Source organism: Neolamprologus brichardi, chromosome 5, assembly GCF_056152115.1.
Source record: "Neolamprologus brichardi isolate AB-2024 chromosome 5, ASM5615211v1, whole genome shotgun sequence".
In the NCBI taxonomy this organism is placed as follows: Eukaryota; Metazoa; Chordata; class Actinopteri; order Cichliformes; family Cichlidae; genus Neolamprologus; species Neolamprologus brichardi.
In genome coordinates, this window is record NC_142108.1 from 30,451,571 (window position 1) to 30,477,496 (window position 25,926).

Sequence of the window (25,926 nt, forward strand, 5' to 3'; positions counted from 1 at the left end):
ATGTTGATGATGTCATCAAGCTGCGCCTGTTTTGGTCGAAAGCATCGCAGCGGCTAAAACCATTCTGCAAATCATGTAGGGCGACAGTCACAGCAAAGAGATTAAGCACTTTTGAAATATGGGGAAAGCCAATACCTGCGCTTCCTCCACTTCCGTAACATTGATTCATTAATGTTGAATTTCCTCGCAGCTGTTCTATTCCCATATTGTTGCAGTATATTAATAACTAACCTCATATTGTGGATGAATAATCTCAGTTGTTCTCCTGACTGAAGTTTGGCCCATGTATAGCATCCTGCTATGTGATTGCATTTGTCCCTGACCACCAGAATCCCTCATGTTAACTTTTATCGAGTGGAAAAAGGTTAGCGTTCATCCTCCAGCTTCACTGTGCTAATGTTATGCTAACATAGCTGTGTTGCTAGCAATCACGTAGCACAACATTATATACCAGGTAGTCCAACTTCATTAACCCTGCAAACCCCACTGCTGTTTAGTTTTCTGTCTTCATTTATGTTGGAAGTGGTAGCAGAGCTGTACGTTTTAATTAGTTTCAAAAATCTCTCGGTCAGAACATGGTATGTCATGTTTAGGTGGAAACTAGCGAGCTAACTTCCTGTTAACTTGTAACTCCGTTAAATTTAATAACTTCTGTTTTCATGGATGTTAAACTTAATTGTTGCACCTGGTAAAGCAGCAACGCTGATGATTTTATTAAAGACGAAAGAACTTAGACCGTTTTTAACTCTCAGTGTTTGTTTGACTTTGGGACCTGAATTCGAAGGAGTTTTGGACCCTGATTACTCCGCGAAGCACCTCACCACAGCAGCCGTAATGCTCTGACAATCCATCAAGCAGTGCTGCTTACCAAAGTTGTACTAAAACATTTTTTAACAGATTTCTGCACGCCAAAAATCGGTTCCAGGTCAGTAAGCACAACTAGAATTTATACATAAGGCACACTCTCGATTTTTGAGAAAATTAAAGGATTTTAAGTGTGCCTTATAGTGTGGAAAATACGTTATACAGAAGAAAAGAATATATCATGATATATATCGTTACCGCACGTGCTTCAAATTATACCATGATATGGATTTTAGGCCATATCGCCCAGCCCTAATATCCTGCTGAACGGCAGTTCTCTGAGTTTCGATTGTTAATGTACTGACAATGAAGTACAACTTTTTCAAACTCTTCTCTATATCATGGTCAACATGTTGACCAAGGATGGTTAACAGGAGTAAACCTATCGGGTACAATGATAAATCACAGAAACTCATTTACTTGCTAATGCTAGCTGGAGCTTGCAAGGAAGCGCAGATCGTAACTGATCTCAGAGCTGTGAAAGCAGGGCCAGTGGCAGCTTGCCTCGCTGTCTTGGTTTCCCTTAGTTTACTGTCAAAGACATGAATGTTATCTACAATGGGCAAGTGCAAACCACCAGAAAAAAAGGTGGCGGCCTCTCAAGTCACCCTGCTCCAATCAGTGTTAAGGTGAAACGGCCACACCTTCAGAGACACCTTGCTATGAGATTGAAATAAGCGTAGCTTTCAGGGGCAAAAAAACAAGTGAACAGATGCACATATTAAATGAGATGAGTTTTTAATTTATGGTTTCTCCTGAGGAAATATTACTGTGAGGTGTACCAACCAAATGGCCAGTGAGTGTAAGAGGCTGACTTGTGGAAAACCAACCAAACTGCAAAAAAATGGAAATGGAAAAACTTTTTCATACTTATTTTATAAACCAACACTTTTTTTTGTAAAACGTAACGTTTGTAAAAAGTTTTCTTCTTGAAAACCAGAAATGAGGTATCATGAAATTAAAAAAATCAAATGTAATTATATGAGTATGCATGTAAGTGGAGCTGTAGAAACTTAGAATCTGTACTGTTTAGGAAACTTTCATCTGCAAACTCTGCCAGGTAAATGCCACCAACAATGTTATGTCAATATCAAATAGATGCATACATTCACATTTTTCTATATATTTTGACTAAATTAGTTTTTCAAAGCTTAAGATTTCTGTTTTAAAGCTCTGCAAATACGTTAAACATAACAATATAACAGAATTACACAACACAGACCATACTTTCATTACTGGGGTTTATTAGAAGAAAGTGTACTTTATTGATCCCCATGGGGAAATTCCTCTCTGCATTTAACCCATTCACTCAGTGAAGCAGTGGGCAGCCATTGGGCACCCGGGGAGTAGTGTGTAGGGACAGTACCTTGCTCAGGGGTACCTCAGGGTGGCTGTTCAGGGGAATTGAACCCCCAACCTTCTGATCATGGGACCACCACTCTACCTACTGAGCTATCCCATTAGAATGGCACTACTAAAATTAAGACAAACATGAAAAAGGTTGGTTCAAACCAGCAGTTGTCAGTTAAAAAAAAAATAAATCAGAGACTTATGAACACTATAGTAAAATATGTTTTGACTGAGTTGGGATGTAGACAGTTTATTCGCATTTGTTGAAACCGTGTGCACTGTGGAGGAGCAGAATGAGCACATGAGAACAGAAAGGGCCTCCAGCAGGCCACTAGTGTGAATGTCTCTGACCAAAGATTAAGAAACAGACTTCATGAAGGTGGCTGGGGCCTGACGTCCTCCAGTGGGCCCTGTGCGTATTACCTGGGACCTTTTAGCATTCGCCATAGAATACCAGAATTGTCACTAGCCTTGTGCTTTTCAGTGATGAGAGCAGGTACACACATTAAAGGGTAAATGGTAAACTGACTGGATCTTATATAGCACTTCGCACAAGCACTTTTTTTCTATGCTCTTTCTATTTAACATTCACACGCATTCATACTCTGATAGAGAGCAATTTGGTGTTCGTATCTTGCAAAAGGCTGCCCAGCCAAAGATATTTGGCATGCACACTGGAGCAGATAGTGATCGAAACACCAACCTTCCGGTTAGTAGGTGACCATGAGTAAACATTTCCAGTATGATTTTTCTTTTTCATTGAGATCACAGACACTGTGACACCGACTTTTGCTAATTATTTCTTCCACGCACACTTTTATTACAAAATGATATGAAGAAGAAAATCTTCACACACACACACTAAAAAATATTTTGTTCTGCTCTAGAAAATCTGTCACATCTGATTGTTTCTTTAACTCAAAATGGAATGGATGACCGACTCGTGACTGCAAAGCAGTATAAAAATTGTTTCCCGTATATGATTGAAAAGGTGAATTGAAGCCATTTCAGCTCACAGGCTCCAGCCACATTTCACTCCATCCACACTTCTGCCCTGCCGGCTCTCTGCCATCTGGCTGTGATAGACCCGTGAGTCCACAGTGGATGGGCTAATGGTCGGAGAACCCTGGCATGGGAAAGGGCCTGGCAAAAGCTTCAACACGGCGGCGCAGATCTGCGATGCGAGCCACCGTTTCTGGGTCCTGAAGAAGGAAGTTCTTGAAGTCCTGGAGCTTTCCTGCAAACAACAACAGAAAAGAGAAATGCTCAGATGTTTATTCTTAGCTTCCTCTGTTTCACTACCACTGGGCATTTTGTCTTCTCTCATGCAGCAATTTTAAAGAGCGTGCACTATATTTGACTTTATAAATTCACTAATGCTATTACAGTTAATAATGAACAGTTTCAAACTGTGCTTTGGAAAAAAGAATTTCAACATGTTTTAGGCATCCACTGAGATACAGATTAATCTGCCCCCCTCCTCACAGCAGGCTCACCTGTCTTTTTCTTGACATCCAAGGCAATCTTCAAACCCTCATCCAAGAACTCGACAACTTGCACAAAGTCAGCTTCTTTGAACTGTCTCGAGGTCAGGGCTGGAGCACCTGACAGAGAAGAACACATCACTCAGGTTGAAATAGACTAAACTATATACTTCCTTTTGTGCTTTTCCAGTTTTACGTTTTTTAAATTCTTGTTCTTGCTTTTTTTCTGCTAATTTGGCCATATAGTTTTTAAAAATAGTATAGACTTGGAGCTTCTTAAAAGGTCAGTAATTAATCTATACAGATTCGTCTACACAAATACTAATGTTTGCCATGGTGCAGGACAAAAGAGAAAGTAATAAGTGCAGTGCATTGGATTACAGGTAAGAAATATTGCCTTAAGATAATGCTAAAAATGAGGGAGTGTAGATGAGAAGCTCTTGAACATCCTGGAAGATGATTAAAAAGCCAAACAAGTTTAATTAATCATGAACAGCTCAGTGCTTGTGGCTTAATTTGTGGCTGACTAATTTCCATATGCAGAACTACATTTTTAAAAAAGCAACACAGATTAATTGAAGGTGGTGAATGTAAAATAAATCTGACAAAAAAAACTTTATAACATTGCTGGACAACTGATCGGTTTCTTTTAACATTTAAAATGAATATGCAGGGAAGCGCATAGTTTCACAACACCCCTGGTGTGTGTTCGGCCAAACACAGTGTGATGTGAAGCTGCCTCTTACCTAGTCTGAGGCCACCAGGCGTCAGGGAGCTCTTGTCTCCAGGGCAGGCAATCTTATTGGTGGAGATTGACGCAAGCTCAAGTAAGCTCTCAGTCCGAGCCCCGTCAACACCCCTGGGCCGCAGGTCCACGAGGACCAGGTGGGTGTCGGTCCCACCTGGAATTTTTAACGAGGACAGAAGCATGTTGTTTTGTAGACACATGAACCTCGCTGTGAAGCTTTTGATCACAGCACCTTGTCACACCAATGTATGAAATACAGATATTAGATTAAGAAGGAGTACTGCTTGACATCTTCTCCTCTTTTATGTGCTTATCTGATTCATGCTATTTATACATTTCACAACGCTGAAATAAAAAAAGCCAAATTAGATTTTGTTCATTTAATAAGATTTAAGTGTGAAGGAGACAAATAGATCATTTATTTGGATCCCCGTTAGCTTCCACAAGAGTAAATGCACTTTTTTAAGCAGGACACGTAAAAGTCAAACCAATAATAGTGACAACCACCAAAGGTATTGTAAATATCTTTATTCTAGAAATAATAAACCAAAAAACCCACAATAATCCGAGCTGCTGGATGACCATGTGAGGCAGTTTTTTGTTTTTCTTTTGTTTTCTTTCTTTTTTTTAAGTGATGACTCACTAAATTGCTGTTATTTAGGAAATGAGTGGATAATTATGTGTTCAGAGTATCAATGCAAGTACCTGATAATGTTGCTTTCTTTAAAAACATGGATAAGTCATTACACAACCTGTCAGCTAGTTTACCTTGCCTGGGCTGCAGGATTTGCTCATTAGTTCACAAATCTGTTGGTTATGGACAAGATGACTTTTATACTGATGCTTTTTTATCTTGGTGCTCCCTACATCAACTACACAAAGGCAGCTCTCCACAGCACTTCATTTAATAGTCAAACATTATGAAAATCTATCAGAGTAGCCCGTGTGCAACTGTGTGTAATTCTACTACTCTGGAATTATCATTTACAAGTTCATAATGTACAGAGTTCAATTTTCAAGATGGCTGACCATTAAAATAGAGAACTCTACAACATAAATCTCAAAAATCACCCCCGAAGAGAATGACAGTGAGGAGATTAATGGGATCGAGTAAATCACAGGCCAAGCGTGGGCCTTTTTTTTGCTTGTTTGCTTTCTTAAGCATACATTATGTCTGAAGAATGCTGCTAATTAGACAACATTTAGGAACTGACAGCATTATTTATAACCTGTGGTGGAACAAGAACATTTTAGGCCTCTTCCCACTTTGGTAATGACGCTCTCCATTAGCTGAGACTATGGAAGGTAGCTGTACAGTGTACCTCCTAGTAATTAGATCGTATGAACTTATTCTAGCTTTGTACTGAGAAAATGCAACTGGGAGATGTTAACTAATTAAGTTCCAGTTTACAGAGATTTTAAGAGTCATCCAAACGTTATAAGATAAGATATTATTAGTCTCTGTGATAGTTTGTCTTTCTGTGATAGTTAGGCTTTGTAAAAGCACTGAATATGTGTTTTACTGGTACGGTCTTCCACTCTTTCCAGTTATTTGGCTAAAACATTTACTAAGGGATTAAAGAAGGGTGTATGTACACACTGCAGAGTAAGCACAGGACAAGTCTGTATTTTTAGAGTATCAATTGAAGGCTATACATCAAAAAACAGCTGAGGCCAGCGTATTGGATTCAGTACAAGATCCAAGCATTTGCTCACAACCGCAAAGTGACCACTTTCATCTGATTTTATTTTCTTGACTGACAAGGCAGGCGCGGCGACATTAGCCTATTTGCACATCATGAATTTAAATGGATTTGTGCTTTTTTTCTTGCTGTGTAATTTGCATTTTGTTACAGGACATTTTATGTGAATTTTCAGTGTTAAATGCTCTGTGCTGAGTAAAGAAGTGCACACTAGATTACCTGATACCAGAGTGTAGCCTTTGCTGAGAAGAGCTGCAGCCATAGCCTTGGCATTCTTTAGCACCTGGTCAATATACTCCTTAAACAGGGGAGACTGTGCCTGGACACACAGAACCAAAAGTGTACAGTAAGTTTATCCTTTGGCTATCAAAAATAGATACAGACATCAAGAAACTGTATGATGTAACTGCATCATGTCTAACGTTTTAGTAACAAAAACTAATGTCATATGCATCTTGTGACAGAACAGATTACTTCCCCTCTGCTGACTGAAGTTTATGCAACATGTTCTTAAGGTTGTGCAGACCTGTCTGAGTGCCACTGCTACAGCACCAATGGCATGGTTATGAGGTCCACCCTGCAGGGAGGGGAAGACGGAAAAGTTGACCCTGTCCTCGAGGTCGTACATGATTTCCTTTCCCTTTTTGTCAACTGAGCGAACACCCTTCCGATAGAAGATGAGACCAGCCCTGGACAGAACAGAATCTTTTACTGATGAAGCACTTTTACTATTCTCTAAAAACCAAACCAGGTTTGCTTCTCAGTAATTTGATTTTTGTTCCCACCCGTGTCTCTTACAGTTTGACCTTACCTTGCTCCACGGAGGGACTTGTGCGTGGTGGAGGTGACCAGGTCAGCATGTTCAAAGGGCGAGGGGATGGCTTTGGCTGCTACCAGGCCACTAATATGAGCCATGTCAGCAAGCAGGTAGGCATTGACGTTGGTACACAGCTGGAAGAAAAAGAGGCAGGATGAGGGAACAGTTATAAAATTAAGACAAACATGTGGCAGGAAAGTTCCAGTTTTTTTCAATACAAGATCAATATGACAAAGACCAAAGAATTGATTGTGGACTTTATGAGGATCAGGGAACATGTGACCCCTGTTTCAATACTGGAGGTCGATGTGGACATTGTGGAGGACTATAAATACCTGAGAGTACACACCGACAATAAACTGGACTGGGTTAAAAACACCACTGTGCTCTACAAGAAGGGCCAGAGTCGTCTGTATTTTCTGAGGCGGCTGACTTCTTTGAAGATTTGTCAGAAATGCTCAGAATTTTCTATGAGTCTGTTGTGGCCGCTGCCATCCTCTATGCTGTTGCATGGCGGGGCAGCAGGTTGAGGGTCGCGAATGCCAACAAATTCAATAAACTGATCTGAAAGGACAATAATGTTGTGGGGATGGAGCTGGACTCCTTTAAGGTGGTGTCGGAGAGCCGAATTTTGTTGAAAGTAAGGACAATGCTGGGCAATACCTCCCGCCCACTCATCTGTGCTGACCAGTCACAGGAGCAGTGTTAAGTGAGAGACTAAGATCACCCAAATGCACCACTGAAAGACACTGGGAATCAGTCTCACTGTACAACTCCTCCATCTAATACACAGTACACAGTGCAATAGTTATACCCTTAATATTTGCACACCCTCTACTGTGAAAATAACAAAAATAACAAAGTTTTACCTAATAAAGTTTTACCTACTAACCGGAAGGTTGGTGGTTCGATCCCAGGTCTGCTCCAGTTGGGCAAGATACTAACCGCCATGTTTTCTCTGATCAGAGTATGAATACTCCATTGGTGTATGAATGCGTGTGTGAATGTTATAAAGGAAGCACTTAGTAACAGCTTAGAAAAAGTGCTTGTGTGAAAGGGTGTGAATGAACAAGCTTTGAGTGCTCAGAGTAGAAAAGCGCTATAGAAGGACCAGTCCATTTACCATTTAGATACAGCCACTTAAAATAGCATCCTCATTGCTGACAGGACCATGATGGATACCTAGTGGATTCCTGACCAATTGATCCGTGACTGCAATGATATTCCCCGCTGCCAGGAATGTTAACGCCCCCAAGCAGCATTTATGAAAACCAGTGGTAATGTCTTGTGCATCAACCAGGGGGCGCAGTTCTAATTGAAGTCGATTCATTACAGCTTTTCTACACATACAACCATGCATGTTTTCGCATTGATTGTTTCTATAAATATAACAACAGAGGTCACCGAGCAGAAACGGGAGCTGGAAGCATGTAAATATAATAATAACCACTGCAGCCAAGAAGAGTGCCTGACGAGCCCAGTTGTAAGTAAGCTATTAAGACTCGACTGTACACTGTGTTCGTGTTTTCCTCTGAAACAATAAGTTCCGTTGGAGCAGCCTTTCAACGCCTCTCTCTGTCTCTCGCTAGCAAAGTTGACCCAGACAACAAAGTAAAGCTAGTTTTCGGCTACGAGCCGACACAGAACCCACCGTATTAGCCAGAGGTCCCTTTACCACGGTTCAGACCTTCAGTAACAGTAATAATCACAGCAATAGTACATTCATGTAGTTGTAAAAAGCATGATAATATATTAAGTAATCCAAAGTATTCAGAATACGTTACTCTCATTGAGTAACATAACGGAATACGTTACAGAATACATTTTGGGGCATGTATTCTGTATTCTGTAATGGAATACATTTTAAAAGTAACCTTCCCAACACTGCAAATACTGTATGCATTGGTTTTGGAAATAAACAAACATTCATTGCAGTAATGATCACAGTTATGCACGGTTGCTTTGGCAGTAGTTAAAGCAAAAAGTTGCCTGCCGTCAATACTTGTACCTCACATGTGTCTGACTCCTTTTATAATACTGCACTGTGAAATGGACACTCCAAATGCAACAACAGATGCAGTGCTGGTCCCCCAAAAAGTTTCCAACCTTTCAGTTACTAAATCAATTTAATAGTCAATTTTAAATTTAAACAAGCTCTTGATCAGTGTTGGGAAGGTTACTTTTAAAATGTATTCCATTACAGATTACAGAATACATGCCCCGAAATGTATTCTGTAACGTATTCCGTTACGTTACTCAATGAGAGTAACGTATTCTGAATACTTTGGATTACTTAATATATTATCATGCTGTTTACAACTACATGAATGTACTATTGCTGTGATTTATTACTGTTACTGAAGGTCCGCGGCTCCGAACCGTAGTAAAGGGACCTCTGGCTAATATGGTGGGTTCTGTGTCGGGCTCGTTGCCGAAAACTAGCTTTACTTTTTGTTGTCTGGGTCAACTTTGCTAGCGAGAGACAGAGAGAGGCGTTGAAAGGCTGCTCCAACGGAACTTATTGTTTTTGGAGGAAAACACGAACACGGTGTACAGTCGAGTCTTAATAGCTTACTTACAACTGGGCTCGTCAGGCACTCTTCTTGGCTGCAGTGGTTATTATTATATTTACATGCTTCCAGCTCCCGTTTTTGCTCGATGACAGCTCGTACTTTTCCTTTTTCTCCCTCCCTCGCTCACAGACACATAACGGGTATGGCAGTCCATTCTCCCTGCAGCACGGACTACACTGCCCATGATGCTACATTCTTTAGAGCTATACCGGTAGCATTCTGCCTATTAGCTTAGCACAACAACAACAACAACAACAACAAAAAGGCGCTCTCTCACCCAGGAAACACGCAGCGAGAGAGCGTCACCCTGTAACCATGGCAACCGTAACGCTGCCACCTGGAACTACAGAAGTAGCTGTCAAACAAAACCCAAACAGTCCTGACCCGCCACAATATGAAACAGGGAAGTACCGCCGTGTAATCCATTTATTTCAACAAAGTAACTGTATTCTAAATACCACCTTTTTAAACGGTAACTGTAACGGAATACAGTTACTCATATTTTGTATTTTAAATACGTAACGGCGGTACATGTATCCCGTTACTCCCCAACACTGCTCTTGATGCATGCCAGGTAAGTAAATCCCAATAAGTTGATTCTGTTCATCTGGATGTAGCGTTTTCAGTGAGAGAAACATTAATCACTCATCCAAGAAGTCACTTGGATGAGTGATGAGCTATAACAGAAACAACAAAAACTGAATATGAAGTAGGAAAACCTTAAATTTATGGAATTCACATAGTAGTATATGTCCCGTTTTTGGGAAGGCACCATGAGATTGCTTTGTCTGTTCATATTCCCAAAGACCAGGCCCAACCAGCTGATAAGTTACACACCCACGCACATCTATGAAGTTAAAACTGGTCCAATAATTTAGTTTGAAACAACGTTCAAACACAGCCAATGTCCAAAGCACAACTTTGAAACACCTTCATAAAAGAAAACTAGGTGAAGATCTGGCCTGTCTTATACAAAATTTAGAGAAATTATGGGGCACTCAAGACTCTTGCACAATATAAGAGTTTAAAGAGTCTAAAGAATAAAATCAAAATATTAAATTTCAACCTAACAAAAAAAATGAAGGACATGCTCAAAAATCAAACCGAGGTCTGTAGAAGTAACGACCCAGCAAACACCAGGCTAAATAAAAAATAAAGTTCTACCAGTCTCAGAAATAACCTTCACATACGGTTTGGGATCTATGAAGAAGCTTGTGTATTATTTTCTGTATTTAATTTTCTTTTTAATTTGATCTATTTATTAGATTAGATTGAAATGGATGAACGAAGAACAGCTTACTGAAAACAGTTTTGGCGATTTGCTGTTTAAAATGTCTGAATGGTCGAACTGACTGTAAAGTTTCATCCATGGATTTTACATTTTTCAAAATTGAACTTTGAGTTACTTTAATGGGTGAAATGTTTATAACGAAAACTAACAAAAATGTGAAATTCCATTCAGTTTTATTTATACAGCCCCAAATTAAACCAGTGGCCTCAATGCACACAAATCTATTTAACACTTCAATTTTTTTGTCTCCATTTATTTATTTATACTATTTGTGTTTTATGTGTTCTAGATCTATTGTACATATTAACCAGCATCAGTTTGTGGACAGCAGAGAAAGAATTTCATTGTACAGAGAAATGCTTACTTTGTACACGACAATAAACGCTTTGAATCTTGAATTTTTATATTATTGATTGATTGATTGATTGGTAATTTATTTCAACATGTGAACAATATACAAGTACATTTAGAAAAAAAATACTGTACAAATTACATACAAAAAAATTTATTAATTTACATGTTGAAAGGGAGTGGGAAGAAGTAAACACTTATTTAATCCCACCCCTTTGCCATAAATTATCAGTTAATATTTAGTCAGCTTCCTTACTGATATAATTTGTAATAAAAACAGTGAACAGATTTCTGATATACTATATACTATAATATCACATCATGAGTTTTTTTTTTTTTTTTTTTTTAAATAGAGACATTCACTTAATTTAAATATTTTCCTTTTCTTTATAGTTCGAGAAGATCATATTTTTATAACTCTTTTTGAACAGTTTTATGTTTGGACGTTGCTTTAATTCCATATTCAGACTAATTCACAGTTTCACTCCATGAACAGAAACACAAAAGCCTTTTCTTGTAGTACGTACCTTCATTGTTTTGAAGTTACAAAAACCCCTTGCCTTATTAGGCAAAGACCCTACAATAATACTGAGAAAATCATATATAGCTAACTATCCAAGTCCTTTTTTAAGACAATTTCCTTAGGGATTAATAAAGTATTCTGAATCGGGTGCAGTTCCCTGTGCTTTACAAAAGCTTTAAATTAAAATCACTGAGCTTCCAGGATTAGCCCGAAAACTATGAGGTGAAAATACCTTCTCTTTTCCATCTGGATTAGATTTGCAGTGTAAGGTTTTCGGCCTTTCTTAGACACCGTCTCCTGCTTTAAGGTGACACAGTACTGAGTTCAGAAAAAAAGTTCAAAAGAGAGCCGAAGCTATGATGTCCCATCTGGACAAGCCTCTGTTTCACTAGCTTCTGTTGCTCAGTAGCATTTCTTTCCTGGGCCTTTTTTTTGGGGGGGGGGGGGTGGGGTGTCTTCCTGGGGTTTACTTTTTATGTTTTGGAACAAATCAGCGCTCACCGTGTTTAAAAATTGTAAACACTTATGATTTGCTCTTATGATAAGCTCACTGCAGCTCCTTTCATTTAATATTTTTAAATTCCTACTGATCTCTGCCATCTGGAAAGTTCTCTGCTCACAGTGCTCAGTTGGACTTTACTGCAGACATATTAAATATGACCCCTAAACTCACCGTGGACTCTGCCAGGCGGTTACGTCTTTTCCAAAAATAAGTGATTTAATGAAGACACCCAAGCCCCGATAAAGCTCAAACTTAGCACTTCAGCTTTAGTGCGTTTTTGACACTGCTCAAATATCGATAAATTACATTGTGTATGCATATAAAATGTTTTTCAGATACAATGTCTTGGCACTACATTTACATTTACCCCCCCCCCCACAGTTAAGATTTGAGGACTAACTCCATCTGTTAACGGTACCCATGTTCTCTAAGGAAAGACATTTCAAATGAGAGCTGGTGTAATTACATCCTTCAGCAGTCTTCAGAGGCCTGAAATATTATAACGCAATTCAATAAATCCTTGCTGTCTCTTGCCAGCATTTATTGAAAAAGGCACAAACAATAAATAGCTCGCTAACATGCAAATGACTCGCTGGCGAATGATCAGAGCAGTAAACAATCTTTTTAGTGCTCCAATTAATATGCATTATCGTGACAATCTCTCTTCCTCTCATATCTGAACTGGATCTGCACGTTTATTAGATTAAAAGGAAAGAGGGTAAAGAACACAAGAGGGTGAAGCGCGGCAGTTGATGAATACCGATAGTAAAAGAAAAAAAAAAAAAAAAACACACAAAAAATGAACAACTCTACAATCTAGGTAGCTCACCCCCGCCTAAATATGTGAAGTCTGCCTAACAGATTCGGCCATAAAACAGAGAACAGTTGCACAGAGACATGCCAGGGGGAAAATATGGCCCCTCTTCAGGCCTAGTGGCAAAGTAGTTATGGTGCTTAATAAAAACACAGCTCTGTAATGGTGGGACACTCCATCTGATGGTACTAGCTAAAGTGGAGCTCTGCAACAAAGGGAAACAGTCATGGAGTGAATGAAGTGAATCAGCGGGTGGGTATGACAAAACAGATAAAGGGGCCTCTTGTGCACCGTCAAAGAGAACAGTGAAGTGTGTGGTTAAAAGTTGCTACTGAGTACTCGTGACTCAGTGTGAGTTGAGTAGTCAACAGAAGAAGAAAGCAGCTGTGTGTAAAGTGTGTAATGACCCTGAAATTAGTTCGAGTTTGGAAAATGTTGACGCTTCAAAGTGAATGCTCTTTATTTAGAGCAGACGAGTCTCCATTTCTGTCGGACGAAATTAGCAAAGACGCGGTTTGAAGTAATGCTGGCGAGATGTGACCTGTTGGTATGGGAAGCTGGTGTGTTTGGCTTTACAATGCAAAGAACAGAAAAAGACGGGGTGAACACGGGGTGAGCTGTGAATGCAGAGAGTTCTCCGTGCACCTTCTTGATGCGGGCATAGTCAATGAGCCGGGCATAGGCACTGGTGCCAGCGATGATGAGCTTGGGCCGGAACAGCTTGGCCGTCATCTCCATCTGGTCGTAGTCTATGAGTCCTGTTGCGATCTGCAGAAAGGGAGACAGATTGAGGAAACAGAGAAGATAAAGGAAGAGTGTGAAAGAATAAAGAGAAAGTGAATGTGAGAATATTAGAGGGAATGTAAGGGTCAGGAGAAAAAAGGAATACGTAAAGATCAAAAAACTGTCAGATATCTGAGTATCAAGAGCAAACATATCTACGCGAAAGAGAGATTTTTTCCATTTGAAGCTCATTCGAAGCAGCTGTATTTGAAGTACTTTGGCTACCTTAAAAGGGGAAGGAATTTATCTAAAGGAGGCATTTACACCTATCATATCATGGAAGAAGATGGAGCAATTGCAGTAATGCACCACTACTTATCCTAATTTAACCTTTCAGGGACCTGCTATGCTGGTGCAATGAACCTGAACAGATTCAGGTTGGTTTCGAGACTCTCTCTGCCCCCTTTTATTAAAATGAACAATGTAAGAAACACATTAGACAATCCATTTTTTTCCAGTAAATGCAATTTGAAGTCACATGAAATGGAGCCAGGCTCACCCTGTCCAGTTACCGATATGTCTGATGCCTCATAGTGAAGTTTTGCCCCTCTAGTCCACCTTTAAGCGTCAGAAAAGAGAAGCAGTGAAAGACACCAAAATGCAGCCAAAAAACAAAGTGAGGGACAAAAACAATGGTGAATAAGGCAGACAGAGACAAGAAAAAGAAGAGAGAAAAGGAGGAAGGAAAGCTTTATTTAGACAGCCTGATAATCTCCCATCTCCAGAGCACATCTATGGATGCCTCCTCACTCCATCAACCTGCTCATTGTGAAGACAGAGCCAGTAGTGCTGGCCAGCTTGTCGATTTCCCATTATCTTTCTCACAGAGGGGTCCTGCTTGCCCATACATCAGCAGGTCTGGACACACAGACTCTCATGACCATCCATCAGCTGCTACCAATACTGCAACTATGACCCCAGAAGTAAAATGTTCTACACTAAATATAGTCGAGTGATCATAACTTTATGTTAATTTTAAAAAATCACTTGTTAAATCTGATGCAACCTAACTTAACAGATGCTGGTGCAGGTGGAAAATACTTTGAATGTGTTAGCAGTAAGACTACATGGTCGCCGAATATTGACTATAAACTTGCGAACTGCCCTGTGTCAGCAAACAGCTGCCAGCAAGTGACTGTTACGTTTAAGTTTTGTGAAGTTAGACACTAAATCCCTACCCACACTGCCTCACTTCTTCCCTCTGGGGCAGGGAAACAACCAGGATTTTCTAAAAGGCTATTATTGTCTTTACATTTCTTGCTCTTGTTTTGTGTTTCTTTCAATGAATAAGTTAATAATTTTAAACAAAAAGAGTAACACTGTAAAAAGATTCAAATATAGTTTAGTTATTCCAGGTGTTCACATTTGATGAACACAAGCTGACCAACAGTGTCAGCATAACTGCCAATATTATGACAGCAACATAAGACATGGCTTATTGCTCTGTGTACATTTACTGTAATGTGGCAGTAGTCATTATTACTAGGGATGCAACGATACCAATTTTTTCAAACCGATACGATACCGATACTTGGATCTGAGTTCTTGCTGATACAGAGTACAAAAAACGATACTTCTACCACACACACACAAATACAATGGAAGACAGGTTTTATTTTATTCTCTGCCGATAAAAAATAAAATCTTAATAAAAATGACCACAAAAAAATTTCAAGTGAAAAATAAGCACTTCTGTTAAATTATTGCAGAGTCTCCACATTGTAATTTTACAAAATATCACTGAACTATTGGCACTGTCTCGAGCTTTCAGAATAATAAATAAACACTTCTGTTTGGAATAAAATAAATACAAATTAGGTTTGCCAATAAATTAAACTTTTAAATTATTGCAGAGTGTCCATATTGTAAACAAACAAACAAAATAATTATTATTAAATAAATAATAAAATATAAAAAATTATAAAATAAATAATAAATAAAATAATAATTGGCCCCCTAGTGGTCAATCTAAAAAACTACAACAAAAATGACCAGCCACCCTCTGATTAATGAAATAAGTTGGTATCGGTTAACTTTTACGAGTATGAGTACACACACATTTTACAGTATCGGCCCGATACCAGTATCGGTATCGGTGCATCCCTAATTATTACATTATTATTTTAAGTTTAAATTCTATTATAAGAACTCCTAGCAAAAAAGCTGCGTGTGTCGGCCTTGTGCAATGTGTTTACATCTTACTCTAACATACTGAAAGCTTGACTGTCTTAACATTTGCTGGCTTATTGGCTTTTGGAAGACTTCTCACACTGACATTCGTAAGACATCAAAAATACATCAGTATATCTCCCAGTTTTCATACTCCACCCCCAAAAAGCGAATCGTTCTACACTGGTATAAATAGTAGGGCTGTGCGATATGACCAAAATCTCATATCCCGATATGATATTTCTTATCCCAATAACGATATATATCACAAAATAGTGCATTTTCTGTGAATCTCGGGGAACTCGACTTGTGTGAAGTGTTTTCAGCTGGGGGTCGTGTACCTGGAGTCGAGTGTTTTGACTGATGCATTAAACCAGACCTTCCCAAAGTGTGAGGCCCGCCCCCTAGGGGGGGCGCAGAGCCATTGCAGGGGGGGCGCAGAATAAAAAGGGGGGAGCGGGGGAAACAAAACGCTTGGACACTACTAGCACGGGGCGCCCACAGAAACGCAAAGCAGGAGGTGAAGCATCGCTGAATATGTTTCTAAACCAACTTCATTCTAAGCCAAAGACTAGAAAATATGGTGAAGCATGTCTTCCCTTTGGCTTCACCTGCACAAGTGCCGAGGTAGGTCTCCCCTGCAGACTTGTTTTCCCCTGTGTCGGGAGCAGCGCTGGGCTGTTCAAATCCCGGACAAACAGTGTCCCACAGTTGTTTATGTTTTTGAACCCATTTTGCACAGAGAGGCATTTTTTGAAAAATGTATTGATAGCAATGTTGAATATTATTACACATGAAAAAAAAAAACTACACGTAAAATAATCACACCGTGACGCCTCTGCCTTTCTAAATGGAGGGACAGTAACTGCGTGTGTGTGTATGTAAGCGTGTAAAACCTGAAGATAGTCAGATTAACAGTATTTTGTCTCTATCTGCCATTCTGCAATTCATCTCATGTAAAAAATAACGTTTGCACAGCGTGACGTGAAAAAGGCACATACCTTTGACGTTGCGTGACCAACTCTGTATTCCTCGTCCACACGTAAACGCGAAAAAGGAGTTTTAAAAAAATCGCAGTTTTCGGTGATTCGAAACGCCATTTACGTGTGGACGAAACAGCTGCGTTTTCAAAAATACCCGTGTAGGTGTGGACATAATGTAAAAGAGTTAGTAGTTTATTTTATTACTACCTTAATTTATTGCAGATTACTTGTATTTGCTTAATTGTTTACTAAATGTTTGAGGTGTGAAATAAACCGCAATGGAGCAAAATATGGGTGTCTGTGGTTGGAGGACGTGTTTGTGCGTGGTGTATTTTGAACACCTGATGGCTTCTCATCTATTAACTCTCTCCATACTTTCACGTGATTCTTGCGTAGGTGGTTGAAGAGGTTTGCCTGCTCTGTGTTTTCTGGTCCGTGTCAGACTTTTCATAACCAAACCCTGTCCACGCTACAGAGGAAGCCCCTCGTTTAGGAATAAGGTCCTCGATTTGTTTTGACTGGTCCTTCTGTTTGGAGCTACCTGGTTCTGCCTCATCTTCACTGGCCATGCTGGCATTCTCTGTGCCCGCATCCACGTGGTGACTGTAAGCACCATTTATAGTTACCTTATGTTTTTATTTCAGGTAATTAGTTTGACGCATATTCTGAAATTTGATGTTTGAGAATAATGTATATCATTTCAGTGTATTTTGAAAAGTCTCAACGGGATCTTGAGCTTTATTGTGAAAGGTTTATGTAGAAAATAAGCAGACGGCGGAACCACACGATGATTTTACCGTTGCTAACGAAAGTACGCATAAAAACAGTCGCTTGTCCGTCCATAGGGTGGTTATTTTAAATCGCCACTACAGTGACCATCAAAATGTTGAGAAAATATTGCCGTAAACAGCTTATTTTGCGACACCACAAAACAAACGATAGCATAATATGAAACGATGTTTTCATTTCCGATATGTATCATTCTATCAAACAGCCCTAATCAACAGGTGTCAGTAGATATTAGCAGAAAGCTTTTCTACTTACATTTAGCTTGTAAGGCATTGTCTCAAAATAGATTGAGGTTGCAGAGACTCTTTTCACATCAGACATGTAGCCGTGAGACAGACTGGAGAGAGAAAAAACAATATATACATAAACAATAAAACATCCCATATGGAAAAGAAATAGTAAAAACGTAAAAAAGTAAGTATACAAAACATACAAGTTTCATTATATAATTTTTCAAGGGATCTTATATGTGTTTTCACTTCACACACTCACTTGTATGCTTTTCATACAAGTTTCATACAAGACAGATAAAAACTTTATAAGATTTATATATATCTTTTCCATATGGGATGGAAGCTCAAAGACTCTGTTTGTAAACCTTTTCACAAAATTTTATTCAATATGAATATCAGATTTGTAGGAAACTAAAAAAGGGCAGTAACACACTACAGTTGACCAACAACTTGGGTGGCTTTAAAAGTGTGTGGATGAAGAAAAAACAGGACCAACAATGAAAATACAGCAACAGTGAATACTAACTGTCCACCATCAGATACGTCCAGGCCCATGATACGATCGTGGGGATTGAGTACAGCGGTGAAAGTGGCAAAGTTGGCAGGAGAGCCAGAGTACAGTTCGACGTTGACGCCCCACAGAGCTGGATCCAGGTCAAAGGCCTCCAGAGCTCGCTTCTGACAGAGCAGCTCAATTTGTTCAACCACTCCTCCTCCTCCACCATGAGACCTGTGATGGGAAATTTGTTTCAATTCATCTAATGTCCGTGTACTATGTCATTGTGACTTCCTGGTACAAAGACGAGTGCTTGAGGATGGGAAAAGAACAGTGTTGGTCAAGTTACTTGAAAAAAGTAATCAGTAACTAATTACTGATTACTTCCCCCAAAAAGTAATCCAGTTACTTTGCTGATTACTTATTTTCAAAAGTAATTAATTACTTAGTTACTTTTTAACAACATGATTTACAACCTGAATAGGTGATAAAGCGATAGATCTTTCAGCCCAATTCTACTTTTTCTACATAATCCATCATACAAAATGTATTCAAATGGAAAAGTCTCTTTTTAAAACTTGTTTTATTAGTTTTAATCTTTTAACTTTATGCATCAAGCAAAAATTTAATTATATGCACCATTCTCTGACTGGAAGAAATTTGTTTAATATTTAAACCTATTTTCTGCACATTCCAGCACATAAATTTTTTTTTGTGTTTACACTCAGTCTTTCAAATAGATGCAAGTAAAACACAGCAGAAAATAAATAAAAATCAAAGACTAGCGGTCCTGTTGCTCTATTTTCACCTGTAAAGCAGGAGTGGGGTAGGCGGAGGTTTACCCTGGTGCAGGTGTGCCGCAGCGGTCAGTGGAAGAATCCGCGAGTTTCTCTGTGAAATTCACGTTGTAGCTACTCGGTGCTTGTTTGGAAGTTTAGGGGTTTTTTTCGCTGTAAAAAGAAGTTTTCTTCCCACACACAACGGACACTAATGTTTTTGTCACTTTTTATGGAATCAAACTCAAAGTAAGGTCAGTACTTCCACGCTTTAAACGCTGCACGCTCATACTCTCTCCCGCACTCGATATATGATCCACTGTTGATCTGCACACAGCTGTTGTCACAAACGTCGCACTTGCTTACGTCACCGTCATGAGACATTCTCGCAAAAAATCACGGTTTTAGTAACGCAGTAACGCAGCGTTCCTACGGGAAAGTAACTGTAATCTAATTACCATTTTTGCAATAGTAATCCCTTACTTTACTTGTTACTTGAAAAAAGTAATCGGATTACAGTAACGCGTTACTGCCCATCTCTGGAAAAGAACTAAGTGCAAGCTGTGTTCACATGCATGACATGCTTCATCTGTATTCACTATCTGGTTGGTCCCTTAAACCAGAGATGCTTCATTTTTGCCCAGCAGAACAATGCCGTGAACACAACGGACAAGCCAGTGTGGTGAACGTTAACTGCATTCCATGCAAATATCATTCAATTATCATTCATCAGATTAGCTATACCAGTCTGTTCAGTCCATGAAATCTATTTTTGTTACAGCCAGCCCCTGATGGGAACTGCCTATATAGCTAACAGCAATCAGCTACTTGCTATCTATTTGTCTGTTGCTTGGGATTGAGCAGGTAGAACATATTGGTAAAAACCAACACTATGACAGGTATACATTATGGACACAAATGTTCTCTATAGTCTAGAGTCATCAGTACAAGCAAACCCTCTAAGTAAACCACTAATTTTGCATTGTCATTTGGTACATCGCTGTAAAACTGTTTAAACTATGGCCTAAATTCACACATTTTCCACAAACAGTAATTTTAGTCAAAATCTACACCAACCTAGACCCAAAACTGCCACAGCAGATCTGAGGCATCTCCGGTGAAAATCAAACCTTTTCAGTGGAATTACAGATCAGGTGCAACAGATGGCTACTTTACAAACCACTCATTCAATGAGATCATCCTTTTGTTACATTACATTAAAAGTGGGAGAAAAAAACAATAGATGAGTGGGATGTCGGGGGGGGGGGGGGGGGGACAAAAATTAAAAACACAGTCAGTGGGAGAGAGATTTGTGGTAGGATTGTATTCCAGGAATCAAAGGCATCAAATGAGACGAATTTCAAAACGTGTCATCTTTCTGGTTGCTGCTGATAAATGCAACTTATCTGAAGGAAATAACAGAACTCAACTGAAAATAGAAAACATGCAACTATCAGCCCGGCACTAAATTCTTCAAATGTAACCCCTCAGGAATTTTCTTTGGAAAGGCAGAAGCTGTGGATTATGTACCTGGTAAGAAATTACTATCACGGGTAAACAAGACTACACGGTATAGATCGGTGTGTATTTGTGCATGTCTGTAACAAATATCCTCAAGCACATAATATTAATAGTGAAAACAAACAGAGGCGTGGCTGAATAAAAACTTACTTTATGACAGGGTTGCGGGAATATTTGTTGGTAAGACAGGAGCCGAGAACTTCCTGAGCTGCTCGGCTGCAGAAATTCTGCAATGAGAACACACTCAGATCAATGGCACGAGTAGACAGAAGGGACAAGGACAGCAAATTAAAGTCTGTTAAGTGATAGTGAGAAATCCCCCTCCGGCAAGAGGCAATCATTACAGTATCGAACCTCTGGACTTCCATAGACTAACACTCTGCACTTTCCAATGATTATCCCCTTGCAGCTGGAGGATACAAGATAATGCAGTAAATGTTTCTGCACATGCTGAATTACATTGGGATCGTTGAGACGCACTGAGAAACAAATTTTAGTCATTATTGTTAGAGGAAAAAAAAGCTGTTTCCTTTGTATCTTTTCAGTTTGCTCAAGATGAAATTTATTGGCTGGACTCATTGACTGATGATGTCAGTAGATCCATTCCTTTGCCTTTTTTTTAAATATGCAATTACTGCAATACAGTAGAGCTTGACCAAAATCTTAAAATCTGAGCAATGCAGCCCCGACTGTGTAGCATAACTCTTTTGTATATCGTCACACTGGTCAGTAACAGCATCTGACATAAAATGAACACAGACAAATATAATCTGAATGCTGCCTCTCTGAGTGGGGTGGTGGTCGGGGTGTGTTGTTATGCAAATGCTTCACCTGTGAGCCAAGAGGAGATCAAGGCAGATAACAGCTCCAGTAACAGCTTTCTACTGCATCCGTCTGTCATGCCAACTACTGTGCATATATTAGAGAGGAAACGCATTTGCTTCTTACTGTCAGTGTGTGTGTGTGCAAAACTGTACGTCTCCTCATCGGAGGAATGTCTGTCTGAGCTGTACTGTGATGTGACTTGCAGAGTGAGCTGGGGAGGAGGCAGAATGAAGACATCAGCTTTATCTCACACTAGAGTGGTCAGGCTTTGTGTTGAGAGGGGGCTGACATACTCCACTGAACAACTACTGTGGCGAAGAAGAAACAGGAGGAGAGAGAAGGAACAGCAGAAGATAAAACCTCGTCTGCTCTTCTGAATAGTAAAATGTTTCGTTTCACACCATCCAGCCTTGGAATGAAAACAAAGAGCTGCCCAAATATCTTTCTGATAGCTGAGCTACAACATGCAGAGTTTCTTATAAGTGTTTATACTATTAAAGAAGTTGAGTTTGAATGACTTCCAGTCTACTGTGGGCAGTTTCTCAGTGAGTGAATAATGAATTAACAGGAAGCTGGATATGAATTTATTCCTGTCAGAGATCATGACATCAGTTTATGAGCTGTATGTTGAGACAAAAGTTCAGTTTTAGAAGCCTCAAAGGCCAATGGAAATATTTAAAACAGAACATTTAGAGGTATACAACATTAATGCAGACAGCAAGAGGATTCAAGAATAAATAATTTGGCAGAGTGTGAATTTCAAATGCTATACCCACGATCATGTGTTGGATTTGGTGTGCACATCTATCACAAGACCTCAAAGGATTTTCCCTCACTTTTCCAGCCAGCAGTAACATGTACAATAACTAGAATAAGTATCCCAAGGTCGGCGCATTCATTCATTAATGAGAGGGGATTAGTTATTCTCAGACAGTTGCACTGCTAACATGTCAGGGAGAGGCGATCAGCTCTCTGAGACACTGAATAACTGCTTACATTGACCACCTTTGCTTAAAAAAAGAAAGAATCAATACAAAAAAGTGGAACGAGTGTCTGACTGACAGGGTTTTAATAGTTTTGCAATTTTCATTAGTTTTTATTTTTATTTAGTTTTGACTTCAGATTTTCAATTTTATATCAGTTTTAATTAGTTTTTACCAATTGTTTGCTAGTTTAGTTTAGTTTTTATTTTTTTGAAAATCCTTAGTTTCAGTTTAGTTTTGATTAGTTTCAGTTATAGTTTTAGTTGTGTTTGCAATAATTAAGTGTAACAAAATCCCAGTTTCATCATATCAGTCATTCTGCTTATCCTTGGGTATGTTGCTATTCCAGCTACCATACTGCACCCTGGACAGGTCGCCTGTCTGTCGCAGGGCTAACACGCAGAGACAGACAACTCACATTCCCACCTATGGGTTCTTTAAATAAATAAATAAAGGCAGATGAACAACCATTGATACCAGGCAACTATAAAATGTATGTCTTGGCCCCAATGAGACTATTAACTCTCGCAGCACCGGGTGTTCGTAATTTTGGTTCAAGTTAATTGATAAACGTTTTGAAGGTAATTGACTCACAGTTGTGTAGATATCCCCGTCCTGTTGTCTCGGGATGCATCACGCTGCCTTGCCTGGGGTTAGCTTCTGTTTTCTGGGGATGAGGGTTGAGTGTGCTCCCTTACCTTCTCAAGGTAAGCTAGGTTAGCCTTCTTGTGTGAGCTTTTCAAGTGCACTTTAAGGTTTGTGGGATTTTTTTCCCTTTAGAAATGTCCCTCATAATTTGTCTGTTTCCACTACAAGACACTTGCTTTATCCAAAACAGTCATATTCAAAGTAATCCCAAATTGGACTCTGGCTCCCGACTTTTCCTGACATGATTCTGCGCGTGGACGGAGCAGCGACACAGACGACTCGACTAACGTGCTGCCACCTGCTGGCATAATGAGACACAGCAAGAAAAAAATCTGGAAACTAAACTTCATTTTCACCCTTGACTCTTGTATGACACGCACACATCAACGAAAACTAAACACATTTTTGCTATAAATTCAGTTAATTTTAGTTAGTTTTGTGAACACTCATTATAGTTTTAGTTAGTTTTCCTTTTTTTGTTTTTATTTTTATTTCCGTTAACGAAAATGTTTTTTCACTTCTAGTTTTCGTTATTTCGTTAGTTTTCGTTAACGATAATAACCTTGCTGACTGACTAAACCTTTTTAAAAAGAAGTTGTTGTTTTTTTAACAAGTGAGTCTGTCGCCTTACAACTCCATGACAACAGTTTTAAAGGACTGGGGAAATTTTAAAGTGTTTTAAGGTGGTAATCATGGCTTCTATATTTCAAATAATCATCCGCTTCAATCAAAATGACGAGAGGAAACAAAACCATTTATGGATTAGCATAGGTGTGCGCTGACGTATTCTGACTTTCAATGTAGGTTTCTATATAGATTTACTAGCAAGTTGCACCAGTTCAAACTGGGTTTTAGCATAAAAAAAAATTCTTTCATATTTACAAAGAGAGTACAGTGTGTAAGAGATGGGAACTCAGAGATTTTTGCGACTGACCCTGCTGCATTTACATTTCTGAGAGTTCCTTTCTCAGAGAACAAACGGATTTACTAATGTTTGCCACATGCAATTTACTGCCAGTTGCGCTGATGTTGAATGCTATTTTTTCACACTTGATATTTAAACAAACTCATGTCTATGATTGGAAAACTAACTGCAACCACAAGTGAAATTTGGAGATTGCGCTCACATGCTATTTTGCCCCACTTAATCTGGCTCCTAGTACCTCAGATGCAATGAGCTCCAAACCACGGCACTGCCTGTCCTTCTCATTCTGCAGCAGATTCCACATCTCGGGGTCATCCTGAGCCAAGCTCTCCTGACCCGTCCAAGGACGATCTTCATCCGCTGCACGGGTGGCAGCGTGAGACTGGTGGGCACGTGCACTGAGACAAGCAGGGACTCGCTGGCACAGCAGCTGTGGGTGGAAGTATGAGGAAAGAAAATACAGAAAGGAAAAGGTTTGATTTAGAGTTTGTCAGCTTTACACAGATATCGCAGTTACAGTAGAAATGTTTTCTAAAACTGTGTCATTGCACCAAACTGGGTCATAAGGACTAACATGAGTTACCAGAGTGTGAGAGTGTGTGTGTGTGTCCATCATCCTGCAGCTAACAGATGGTTTTATTGGATTTCCAGGTAAAACTTTTGTATATTTCCCACCTAATCATGTCGTTGTCTTTGTAGTCTGCTGAAAGCTTATCATCTCAAAGTTGAGAAATCAAATTAGTTTGACTTGGTAACCACAGATCATGGTGCAGTTAAAGTCCCTGTCATCTCCTAAAGTTGCTGAATTTTCATGGACATTTGTCAGGTTTTGGTCACCACGTTGCTGCTAGCTGTCCTATTACAAAGAACATCAACTCTCTAAAGTCTTTATTTGATCATTTCATATATTTAAAGTGTCATCCTAATTTTTCCTGTACAAAAAGGAGACATTTGCCTCCTTTCAACTACTGCGCTTCCCTTACACTCTAATGCAGCCTGGTATAATTAGAAGCTGGCGTGTTTTCGTGATATCAATAATCAGCATGGTTGTTCAATTATGCCTCTATCAGCACTTCTATAAACTGGGACCGACTTTTACAGCCTCAGTGTACCAGAAGGAGGCATATAGAGAACAGATTCAGCACTTCCTGCTTATCTAATCTGGACTGGGGCTGGCGAGTTCTTCCTCTGCTGCAATGCTTGATCGTGTGAGAGTGCAGACTCCATACAATTTTCACTGGCTCTTTTCTAAAGTGAATCCTGATCCCACTTTTCTTTGTTAGTATGACGCACCACCGACACGGTGCTCGGACCATCAGAAAACCTCTGAATACACACAAAAAAAAGGTTTGTGTTCTATTTAAGTGGATTCCCATTATAACTCTCAATCAAAACAGAAGCACTGTGTGGGAGAGCTGTAAGGTTAAATAAAATGTTGACAGGTTGATAGCACTCAAAACAAATTGGCTCATTCTCTTCATTTAATCAGCAATATGATGATGATGACTCTGTGCTGAGATCAATCGCCCCACTACAAACCTATAGTTATCATCTGTACAGGTGTGCTGGGGCGTGAGGGACAGCCTCCCTTTAATAGCACCATTAAAAAGCAATTAACACAATACTTAGGACTCTTTAAGGACACCCATATGAAAAACGTGTAATTATGCTTATTCCATGCAGTGTGAATTAAGTTTGGCTTTTTAATCATTTGAAATGGCTTTATAACATTTACCAGTGTTGTTTTTCACAGGCTTTAAGATAGATATATATTC

At 39.4% G+C, this 25,926-nt stretch overlaps 1 protein-coding gene across 1 annotated transcript in view; it reads right to left on the reverse strand.

Annotated features, from left to right (window-relative positions):
* Nucleotides 1-2,091: 2,091 nt before the first annotated feature.
* The window catches only part of shmt2 (serine hydroxymethyltransferase 2 (mitochondrial)), a 29,597-nt gene continuing 5,762 nt past the window's right edge, over nt 2,092-25,926 (reverse strand). The window contains exons 2-12 of the mRNA XM_087841018.1: nt 24,390-24,581; nt 20,921-20,997; nt 18,504-18,707; nt 18,000-18,081; nt 13,666-13,788; nt 6,961-7,100; nt 6,676-6,838; nt 6,369-6,468; nt 4,445-4,600; nt 3,711-3,818; nt 2,092-3,451 (exon numbers count right to left, since the gene is read on the reverse strand). Of these exons, the coding sequence (XP_087697144.1) occupies nt 3,324-3,451; nt 3,711-3,818; nt 4,445-4,600; nt 6,369-6,468; nt 6,676-6,838; nt 6,961-7,100; nt 13,666-13,788; nt 18,000-18,081; nt 18,504-18,707; nt 20,921-20,997; nt 24,390-24,581 (1,473 nt within the window). The 3' untranslated portion in view covers nt 2,092-3,323. The remainder of the gene's footprint in view (nt 3,452-3,710; nt 3,819-4,444; nt 4,601-6,368; nt 6,469-6,675; nt 6,839-6,960; nt 7,101-13,665; nt 13,789-17,999; nt 18,082-18,503; nt 18,708-20,920; nt 20,998-24,389; nt 24,582-25,926) is intronic.